Genomic DNA, 12157 nt, shown 5'->3' with positions numbered 1-12157 from the left:
CATCTGTGACTCTATCAGTATGAAAACATTGTAGGGATTTATTTTGTGAAAGCATATTATCCCCAATATCAGACAGAAATCCTGTTAATTTATTTATGTATTTGGTTTACAAAGTATTGGTATTTTATTTCTTGCAGATCCAAAATGCTAAAAAAGCCTTGTGATCTACATGAAACTAATTTTCAAAAAGCCACAAACAGTAACACACATAAATTGACTAAAATTGAATTAGCTACCTGAAATCCAGGCTTTTCTGTAGATCTTCTTGATGCTGAGGGAAGACATCTTTATAACACTTCAAACCAAGGAAGTTTTAATTTTTGAATACCCTGTTTATAGTTCATAGGTGACATCTTGTTTAAACATAAGATTTTTCACATTTATTGAAATTTTTCTTTGAATGCACTGAAGTTCAACATCTACTGAAAATGTCTAGCTAAATGCACTCACACTATGCTGTATAACCGTCTTGCCTGTTCATACAATATTTTATATATTAACAGAAGCAGGCCATTTAAATTCCTTTTTCATACATCAGATCTAAACAGTAAACAGATATTAGCCCAGATGCAAGGCCTTTTTCATTTAATTCTTCAACCTACCACTAAACTGTTCCTTGAAAACATTAGCTAAATAAAGCTCTAAGTAAACAATTGAAGGGGAAAGAAAAAAACACCTTGGGAGGTTTGCTGCTTTACTCTATTACTAGCAATGTCTTCATTATTTATATATATAGGCACTGGTTTCCAGCCACTGAAGCTGAATCTAGATAATTAAACATTTATACCATCCCCTGCTGTGCCATAATGTCTAACTGTGTCCAAAGAGTCCTAGGTGTGCTGTTACACACCTGGGACTGAAATAAGGAATTTGCTGAGCTACTTTGATAAAGGTCTACACCTGGAACTTAATAGCACATGGTATGGTTTCTGAATATTGCAACAGGTGGCAAATAAAACTCACTGCTCAAAAACTGTTTCATCTTCTGGTTCCAGAATTGCTATGCTATTTATAATTGTTCTTTCTCTATTAATTTGAACAAAAGTGAAAATTTATTGATGTGATATAGTTTTTATTGTTATAGCAATGGTTCCATACGTGCTTTAAGAAAAGATTATTTTGGGATAGCTTGAAGAAGAATTTCAGTGGAAAATTAATCTATTTTGAACAATTTGAAGCTAAAAGACAAATTTCTAGTGCTATCAGGATAGGAAACATAGCTAGCAAAATGAAAACTGCTCCCTCTAGTTTCACCAGGCTCTCTCTAAATCACCTCCAGTGCTTTTCAGAAATTCAGTATTAACTAAGACAGCTACTTCTAATTTCTGTACTATAAAATTACACTACCACAGTGTACATGCAAAGGCCAAGGTTTACAAGAGGAACTAGTGTCTTTTACACTGACTGTTGTGGGTGAAAAAAATTATACAAGCTTTTGGGCATATAAACCCTTGCTCATCTAATACATCAGTACAAATATGAAAAGATTTTCAGACTCGCTCTCATAGTCAGTTTTCTGTACATTCTTAAGCAAGAAACATATCTGCGTGTGGTTTTTAAGCAGCAAGATAAAGGAGAGCAGCTTAGATAAATGGAAACATGAGAAATAGGTTCAGAGAACAGGCTCAGACAAGTGGCCCAAGGCAGGAAGGTCTAAATTGCCAACCCTCCAAATGACTTTTAGAGATCCCAATCTGAAAGACAATACTCAAGAGCTAAAGAAGATCATTAAGCTTCCCACAGCAAAGAGATATCTCAGAAAAATGTCCTATATAATAGCTGGTACAGGATACTCTTGTCAGAGATATCATGAGTATAGGAAATATTCTAGTGGTTTTATGAGTCTCTTTCTGAAAAAGGGTTTTTTCCAAATTTTAGAGATCTGAAAATTAACTTATTACTTTGTTAAAAAAAACCACATAGATCATACACAGCCCATGAAAATCTTGATGAGAGTGTGTTTCTTCATAAGACACAAAATCAGCTTGATTTAAGTGTCAAGTTTACCCAACTGTTGTTCCAACAGCAAGAAGGCAGAGGTAGAAGTAACCTATGGCTTCCACAAATATTTGTCACATTTGTGCAATTCCAGGTGAGAAAGTTGTTGGGTGCTGTGGAGGTACAGGCCAACAACACAGATGGCTTAGAAATAATAGGGCACTTGGTAGGGCCCAGGATCTGTTCAGAATGGCAGAAGTAAAATGAGAAAACTTTGCTTTTTAACGATGATGTTTTCACAAAAGTGACAGAAAACATTAACATCAGCAACTCCGTCTCTCCTAACTGAAATAATGATGTTGATTACTTTGGAACATGGTGAAGAAAAACTGGGGAATAGGAAGATTTAACTGCAATAAGACTAAGGCATGGAGAATAATGCCCTATGATATCTGTCTTTTATCTTTTCTGCTGTAATTTTACATAGAATTGTTTTAGAAAAGAAAAAATCTGTAAATTCCTAGGACTGGTGGAGGTTTCAGAATTCAGGATAACATTCAGTACAAATTTAAAAATTCTATCACTTTTTCATTTCCTACTACTTGAAATTAAGATATATTTTTGCACAAACTGTTTGCGCTTCCTAGTTCTTCATCTGTTTAATCACACTTTCAATAATTTTCAGTAATATAGTCATGCAATTTCACTACTCTAGCTAATGGTGTTGTTCATTTCTATAAAGTTGTTTGATTAGGACTATAATTGTCAAAATCTAAGTAAAAGGGAGATAATCCTGTGTATCTTTATTTTTTGAAATCAACTTCATTTTTAGCAGCCTTAATTGACTCTGGTTTCTCAAAGAAACCTCTACCTCCCAGTCACATTTTGACTGAAAAATAGTGACAGAAATGTAGGAAATCTGTTAAAAATGTATCTTTGTTTCTTAAAGAAAAATCATCCAGAAAGTGGAAAAAATTCACACTATTTCTCAATTTTAAAGCATCAGCTGCTTCCTTCTCAGATATGATCCTACTCTTTTAATCTTAATGTAAATTATTCCTTTCTGGCACACTGGGGTGTCGATTTTCTAAAAGTACTTCTTTAAATACCTGCGTAATGAAGGACTGAGACATTCATGAGTCATTCCCAGGTTCTGTGTGAGAAAAGGCACAGTGAGCTGTAAACTCTGAAGTGATATTAATATCACAGGACCATAGAATGGTTTGGGTTGGAATGGACCTTTAAAACTCATGCAGTCCTGTGGCTAGCACAGGTCTTTCCCATGAGAATTCCTTTTGTGTTTTATAAATAAAAAAAAAGTTTGGATGTTATTGAAAACAGTGTCCCAGGATTTGGACGGTGCAAGCCTGGCCAATCAGGCCTAGGGGGAGGTTTCTGACTGACCAATCTGGGTGACCTTTGAAAACTCTATATATATGATGAAATCAAAACAATAAAGGTCTTTCCTTCTTGCCACTGAGAACTGGGTTCTTTTCTCTGCTAGCGGCTCAACAGCGACACAGTCCAACCCCCTGCTATGGGCAGCAACATCTTCAAGTAGATTGGATTGCTCAGAACCCCACTCCATCACCTCTCTTACCTCCCACATTGTAAAAAGCTTCTCTCGTATCTAGTACAAACTAACCCTCCTTCAGTCAAAAACCATATTCCCCTCTTCCTATTGCAGCAGGCTGTGCTAAAAATGTTTGTCCTCCTCTTTCCTGCAGAACCCCTTTAGGTGCTGGAAGGCTGCTATGAGATCTCCCCATAGTCCTCCTGGGATTGCTCAGCCTGCAGAATTGTCTCAGCCTGTTCTCACAGGAGAGGTGCTCCATTCCTCTGATCATGTTAGTGTCCCTCCTCTGGACTCACTGCCACAGGTCCATGTCCTTCTTGTGCTGAGGACCCCAGAGCTGGGTACAGCACTCCTGCTGGGGTCTCACAAGTGGAGGAGAAGGACATGTAGTATAAGCTCCCTTCTGTGCATGTTTAATGGTACAACTACAACATTAAAACACAGTCAGGATCCATGTCTAACTCCATTCCCCACCACCCTTCACAGCACCAGTAAATTGCTGTGTGGTTCAGGTTTTTTAATCAACATTGTGTGTAATCCCAGCTTCTCCCTACACTATTAATTTTTATCAAAAGATGTAACAAGATTTCTACAGAGGACACACTAAAATATGTTTCTAACTCTTTACAGACTTGATGCTTTGAAAACATCTCATTTTCCAAATCCATGTTTTTTAGTTGGGTCAACAAACCATCAACAGTCACCAAGTATCTGTAGCGTTATTTAGGAGCATTTCCTATTGAACTTGCCATTCTATGTTTACAAAATACAGAATAGACCCTTTAAGAAATACTGGAATTCACATCTTCTACACTAAAACTGGAAAATGAAAGATAAATAATGCTAAGGTTTCACTGGGTGTGTTAATCTACCGGTAAATGCTATATCAGATAAAAAAATACTGTTTATATTGAAGTAGCTATTTTGGGTTGTACCTGCTTTCAATACACCGCCACTTTTAACCTTACAGTTAGTACTAAAATATAAAGAATAATACCACTGCTTGCCTTTCTTTACAGTGTTTATAGCTGAGAAAAAGTTGACTTAATATATTTGTTGTTTTTTCTGCTTTCATAACTTCTAAAACATCTATTTCAAAATCAGCAGAAACAGAAATTACATAAAGCATCTTGAGCTACTGTCCCTATTCATGGAAAAATCTTACTAGTTGATTAGCTATGGAAATTCCTGTCCCTTTCCTCCTTAACACATGTACATGGTAAAGCTAGATAATAGCTTTATCTTTAGCACCTTGTTACTGCAGCCTCCTTCACAAGTATTTTCTTTTATTTATTTTATTTTATTTTCCAGGTGAATTTCGTATTTGACATGGCTCCAGCACAGATGATATCACAGACATCAGTTGTTGGACTGACTCTGGGAATACTGTTGGCAGCATCAATTACTCACAAGATTATACTGAAAGGGTGATATCGTCAAGGAGAAAATTGTTCCCTTTTTTCATCTACTTTTTGTATTCTACAGCTACCTCTGTATTCTACAAGGTGTTCCTTCATGGCTCCTATAAGTTCACAGCCTTTTAACTGTGAAAAGCTCTGATGATGTAGGCCAAAAGAAAGCTATGTGCTCTCTAACAGACGGGGACACCAGTGAATGGGCCACCTCAAATGTCACTTGCCCACTACTAAAGATATATCCTAAATGGTAACAACAGCACATGGCTTACAACTTCTGTATGAAGCAAAGTAATTCTGAACCAAATGTGCAAGTTAAATGTAAGTCTTGACATTTCTATCAGTAGGAAAAAAACTACATTTTGTTATAGAAAAACCATTTTCTGTATATACTAACTAAAAGTATATGAACACTAAATAACGTCTTTATTCCATCTCATACAGGAACTTGTTTGCCAAGCACTGCAAGTTGTTTTTCCAATTTCAGTTCTTTAAAGTACAGCAGAGACTTTCATGGAAGAACAGATTTATGCTAGCTCATGTAGTTTTCTCAATTCTGATATTTTTTAAAAATTACACTAATTTGGTAAAATTTTGAAATATATCCAGGCTTATTCTCAAATTCAGATTTATACAACCATTTTTAAATATCACTAAAGTAAAAGATTAAAGTATTTACTGTGTATGTAATATTATCAAGACAAACAATGTCAGTGACATGCATAACGTTTAACATTATTTCAACATTATGCTGAATACAATATGTGCACTATATTTAAGGAAAGCCTACAAACCAGTTTAGAAAATAATTTATATTAGTGGATTACTCTATGACATTGCTGGCATATTCCTAAACATTTAGGATAAACACATTTTCTTAATATTTACTGGTATCTAATTGTATTGTCATTGAAAATCAGAACTGAACTACCATGCCAAAAAAAAATTGCAAGCTAAAACGTTGAGAGCATACATATCAGTGATACAGAGTGGAAAAATCATTATGATCACTTTATGTCACTTCTACAAGAACACAAACGAATTTTATCAAAGAAACATCTGTGACACAAATGACATTTAACTATTTTAAACTGTGCACATATCATATTGCAAAAGCAAAGGAAAGGCAGGGACATGCTCACAAAAGCTGCAAACAGAGAGGAATATCATGCATATTGCTCACAACAACTCACAGATTATTAGTAAGCTATTTGAAAAACAGGTAAGCCTTTTATGCCAAGCATTGCTTTCATTTTAATGACAGTAACTCCCCTTGCCTTCAGCAAGAATTACACCTGTGTAAATGAAAGCAAATGTAGGCCAGGAAATAAGTCTATCACAAAAGAAAATAACTTTAAACAGAAAAAAGGCTCTAACCACTTTGTCCTCCTGGAGTTCATATCCACGAAAGCAAGAAAGAAAGGATAGGAGGGGAAAAACAAAGAAACAAAACACAAATAAGGAAAGAGTCACTTTCATTTTGAAAGCAAGTTGTAGTATTTTTTACTAAGATAAGCAAATAAATATCAAAGGAAGTAATATATATCTTTCTTATTTTCCCTAGAGGTAAAGGAGATATAGAAAAAAATAGGTAATTTTAATAATTTTCATAATCCTTTCACGAGTGAAATTGAGACAATCTTATACATTTAAAAATTGTACAAAAATGCACAAAGGAAATCATTTTCATAAAAATAATTTGGGAGTTATGTCCGAATTATCTTCACAGAACAAATGGGTCATCTCATCAAAAGGATGCAGCATTTAGCTCATACCTTGGACCCCAGTATTGCAAATTATTAGCATTCTTCAATGTTTTGCACTTGCAAAGAGTTCAGTGAAATTAGTAATGTTTATTACAGACAGATAGAGGGTATTCAAAATGGCATAACTGCATGTTAGCCACTCAACAGATCTTTAAAATACTGGAGTTATAAAGCACAAGGAAACAGAGTTTGCCACAAGTGTTCACTGTATAACATGCCAGATCTGTAACATATATACTTTCTTTTTCATACCCATCAATATTAAATAATATTAAATACAAACATTCTTTTTGGTTATTTTCCTTGAAGAAATTGTCTTTTTAGCTTTCTAAAATTGTAAATGGTATAATACTTTAGAAAAAAATATTTAGAATGCATTCAGTCAAAAACATTCCCCAATTTTTTGAATGAAGAATGATGATTTTTACCTGGTATCTTAATTTCCCATGCCAATACAGAGACTAAATATAGGCACTTCATTAAGCATTGGCTGTGCTGGGAATACAACTGCTTACCAAAAAAGGGTGACAATTCATTTTATGGATTTGTTGTTCTGATACCTGTATGACATGTAACTTTATAACATGTAACTCTTACAGAAGGCTTAAGTTCCCTCCAATCCTAAAGTTACAAACAAACAGGAGAGAATACAACAGAGGCCAAACAAGACAGTCAGGCAGTAAAACACACAATATACAAGGAGAAACTGAGGGAGATATGCTTGTTTAGCCTAAAGAAGGCTGGGATAGAGAAGGATGTAGGAAGAGGGAAACTACTTGCATTTCTCAACTATTTAATATTTAGGTATAGGAAACACAAAGACAATTTTCTTGAAGATGCACAGGTGATAAAATGCAGCAATCAAAGGATTGTATTGGATGTAAGAAAAAAAGAATATCACAAGAGTTGTTAATCGTTGAAAGAGATTGTCCAAAGGGATTCTCTGTCCTAGGAGGTTTTTACAATTCAGTTGAACACGGTCCTAAAAACCTCATCTGACTTTGAAGTTAATCCTGCGTGGAGCAGGAGATTGGTCTAGAAAACCTCCACAGGTCCCATATGACCCAATTTATTCTATGATCTTATGTTCAGTGGCAAAAGATTAAAGTATTTTCAAAGATGCTATGGGTTTTGGTGGTATTCTGAGTTATACAAATAGTAAATAGCATTTGAAGCGATCTAAATGGCAGGCTATCCATACATTATCATCCTGTGCACAGAGACATATTTTTCTGCTCAGCACCAGCTGCTCTCATACTTTCCTAGCAGCATTTCTTGTCCCACTGCAGTAAGAAAGGCAGTAGTGCTTAGATACATGGAAACATCTATTTAACTTTTATATGGAAACATCTAGAGCCTTGATTTCTCATCCTCACCTCTGAAGAAATACACTCTACTACCCAAGAGGATTATAATCCATAGGCATAATTCAAAATCTTATCATTCACACTTCGATCATAACAGTAACCAAGACTTGATTCACACAATCAACCTATGTTGAGTTACATCCAGGATGTAGAATCTCTATTCAGAAACAAGTCACAAAATATAAAGATATGTGAAGTTCAAGATAAGCCATCACACTGTACCAAACACCTAGAGACTACCTCCAGCCTCTTAGCTTCCTCTACACACATTGTCAAACATTTTTGAGTTCCTAGCAATACACTGCAAACAATGACACGACTGACTATGAAAGACAGCCTAGTCAGTCATTTCAATAGCAAAGACATTAGAAAAATCATTCAATTCATTTTTCAAAGAACTAATGCTAAAAAAGCAACAAATCAGTCTGACTTCAGTGGTATTTGCCCTGTTCCGCACGAAAATGCAGGTATATTTTAGTAGTGGTAATGAAAGCAAAATTAGTGGAGTTCCATCCTATACTCAAAATAAAACTAGAATGAGTCAGTGTCTATACTCTATCCATTTTTAAAAAGATCTGTTACAAGGTCAATTTGGCATCTGACTGCATGAGCCAAAGCTACTCTTCAAGACTGCATTTTTCTCACCTTAACTGCCTAAAATTATCAGTCTGGGTAAAACTGCGAGTTCTTCACTGTATCAGGATCATAACAACCTCTAGGGTTTATGAAAACTTTAAAGTAGTGAAGAGTTCAAACTTGCAGCCTCTGTTGAAACTGAGACTATCATTTGCTGTTTAATGACATCAAAAGAGCTATGAAATGTAAATAGTTTGAAATAAATGAAATTAATAACAGAAATAGTTTGTGCAGTTGTCATTTGAAGGGACTGATCATATCCACATAGCTTGTATTAAAATCACAGGGGTTTTTTGAACAATCAAAATAATCATCAGAGAAGCCAAACTCCACTGGGAAAGGAATGGAGAAAGCTACTAAGGACCATGATGTATACCAGCTGAACTGTAGCCCTGAGAATTTTGGGTATAATGTTCAAATTAATTAAAAGGTTGATCACCTCAAATACAATGGGTTTTTTTTTTATTATTTTACAATGATCATCGTTTAGAGGTGTCTTAACTGTCATAGATGCTCCCTATGGCATTAACATTGTTCCAATATAATCAGGACCAGATTTAAGATTGGAAAGTCTTCAATATATTTGATAGTACAAAACTATTCTATTTGTGGGGTGACTGAGATGTGAAATCTATCCTAATGAGAAGTATAAGTTTTTTACACTTTCAATTGTGAATTTACGACTTCTGAATAAGAGATTGTCTTTGGAATAATTTACCACTGACATCCTTTTTTTTCAGAGATACTTGTTCTCCAGAAAGATGAATACAGTTGTAGGTTATCAGATTTTACAAGTGTTAAATGTTTAAAATGGATTAAACTAAAAAAGGAAAAAAAAAAACTCCGATCCCACACACATGGTTTAGAGGAATCCTTTCCTCATGTTTGCAATGTTCTGTGTCTTCTGTAGAGACATGCAAAGTCAAACCACCATCTTCCAAAGACCTACTTCTTTGTATGCACAGCAAATAATTGGGTTTATCCCAAATCCTTGTAACTTAGAAAACCTGATTGTGACAGACTAAGTCTTTGGTGCTTGCTAATTCTCAACAGAATTAAATGGATTAGCAAAAGTATGCTACAATTTTGTGTTGCAACTCCATACAAATGGTCACATTGCAAGGCCTGCAGTTGGAATCATTCAGCAAAGGGAACTTCATAGTTTTCTCAAAATCAAATAGCCCCAGGGAAATAATCAGAATGCAAAGCTTTCACCAAACCAAGAAACTGAGAGAAGTTCCCTACTTACACCTTATGTGTTTCTCATGTTCTTGTTGGGTCCTACAGAACAATTTAAAATCTTACATTTGTTCTTCAAACACAAAGAAAGAAGGATGTTTCATTGTCTCCAGGTGATTGCAGGTTGCCAAATACCCTGAAAGGTATTCAGCATGCATTAAATTAACTTCTCAGAAAGGCATTTTCTTTGTTTCTGGACAAGTGAAAGGTCAGTTTATGAACTGCCTTTCTGCTGCTAAAATTTATATTCACTGCACACAAACTTGTATCAATCTGGAAGCTGTATTATTCCAACACTTTAGCATTTAAATGTCTCACCTGCATAAACCTTATTCTGCCATCTACTGCCTCATTCAATGTGCATTTCCCTATATAAATCAGTATATAACTTTTAAAACAGAACAGTGGTATATTTTATATATCAGTGGTACTCTTACTACTAAGAGCAATTACTTCTTGCTCTCACAGGATTTATTATTTCAGTTTTAATCAATCTGAAACTGTTCATACACATAAAAGATTACTGTTCAAGGTTTCTTACTCCCTTGAAATTTAGGCCCCCATCCTGGCAGTATACTCTACTCACCAAGATAATAAACTGTAGAGAAGCAAAGTGCCACCATTATCAGTTTTATTTGTTTGATCTATTAGGAACTCCCACATAACGATAACTTTTGTACAGCTTGAACTGAATGCTAATGTTTGTATATTTCAGAAACTTTAACAAAACTGGAAAAGGAATAAGTCATCCAAACATTTTGAGGATCCTAATCTAATGCTCTGAAAATAGCCAAAACATTTCCCTGCCCTGCTCCTACTCATGGCCATGAACCTTCTAAGCAGTAGCTAGCCTTGAGACCTTAGAGAGAGAAGTGTTCTGTGCAATTCTCCATCATCTGAGGTGCATACTGCCAATACTGGCCTGCACTAAACTATATATATATATACACACACACACATATATATATAGCATATATATAGCATATATATATTATATATATATAAAATATAAAATATATATATATATATATAGCATATATATATATAATATATATATATATAATATATATATACACACACATACATATATATAATGTGTCAAAAATGTCTACAAACACCAAAGAAAGCAAAGTTAAAACAGGAAGTTATTAGAAGGCATCCTTCAAGAAGTTGAAGTTGCATCCAGAAAAGAAAAGACAAAATAATGAATTCTAGTAAATTCTGGTAGAACAAAATAGTTTTAATAGAATAATCAGTGTAGGCATAAAACAGATCATAAATAGGAGATTTCCACAGTCTTTCTGAACTAGATCTTTTTTGTTTATATTCACAGTGATAAGGAAGATTCTTACTCTAGAATATTATTTTATGAAGAATAAACTGGAGGACATACTTTGAACTGATATTTCAGAAAGAGAAGCTATAAAGTGAGTAAACAAAAAAAAAGTAACAAACTTTTAAAATTAGATGATAGTTAGTGTAAAGCATCTCCAGTCTAAAATAATTATTAACTGCAATACAGTCTTTCATTGATAAGAAGTGTGAAAGTTGGCAAAAATACCACATTATTTTTAAGGAGTTCCAATATTTTATCAATCAAAGAATAGACATATGAGTCTGACATCCACATTGAACAGATTTTTAGAAACCCGATTACAGGATAAAAATAGCAAGCATATGAATAAATTATGAAAAACTGTGGAAAAGTCAGAACGGCTTTAGTAGAGGGAATTCATGTCTGTTACATGTATTAGAATTCTTTCAAGTAGTCACAGAGAAAGTGAGAAAAAGGGATTTATTCCTACTGCTCAGTTGGGATTACAGGCTTTTAAAGAATCTCAGCTGCCATGGAATAGGAATAAACTCATCCATGAGAAAACTTAACTATGAAAGAATGAGAAGAAAAAGACAGGAATAAATGGTCAGGTTTTTTTAAGGGAAAGGTATCACCAGTGAAGCCTCACAGGAGATCAATCTAGAGATACTCTGTTCAGCATATTCATAAATTATCTAGAAGAAAAATTAATGAGGTGCAGGAAAGACTCACACTAAATTAGCAACAGTAATAGAAAAAAAAATGCCAGCTGAGGAGAGCTGCAGAAGTCTCAGACTGAATGGAGAAGTCGGCTTACTGAAAGACAGATTTAGGTTAGTAAGAAATGCTGTCTGTGGTGAGCATGGTGAAGCAGTGGAATAAATTATCTGAGAGGCTATGGAAGA

General features: G+C 34.6%; 1 protein-coding gene across 13 annotated transcripts in view; it reads right to left on the bottom strand.

Annotated features, from left to right (window-relative positions):
- RIMS2 (regulating synaptic membrane exocytosis 2) overlaps positions 1 to 12157 on the bottom strand; it is a 448647-nt gene that overhangs the window by 351321 nt on the left and 85169 nt on the right. For 7 of the 13 annotated variants that reach the window (XM_085053372.1, XM_085053378.1, XM_085053373.1 and 4 more), the window contains one exon: positions 6307 to 6318. The exons of the other annotated variants lie outside the window; for them this stretch is intronic. In XM_085053372.1, coding sequence (XP_084909498.1) covers positions 6307 to 6318 — 12 coding nt within the window. The remainder of the gene's footprint in view (positions 1 to 6306; positions 6319 to 12157) is intronic. 13 annotated transcript variants of the gene reach the window in all.

This window comes from Lichenostomus cassidix, chromosome 2, assembly GCF_008360975.1.
Source record: "Lichenostomus cassidix isolate B80296 chromosome 2, HeHo_3.0, whole genome shotgun sequence".
Lineage (NCBI taxonomy): Eukaryota > Metazoa > Chordata > Aves > Passeriformes > Meliphagidae > Lichenostomus > Lichenostomus cassidix.
This window is presented reverse-complemented; position numbering and strand designations above follow the sequence as displayed.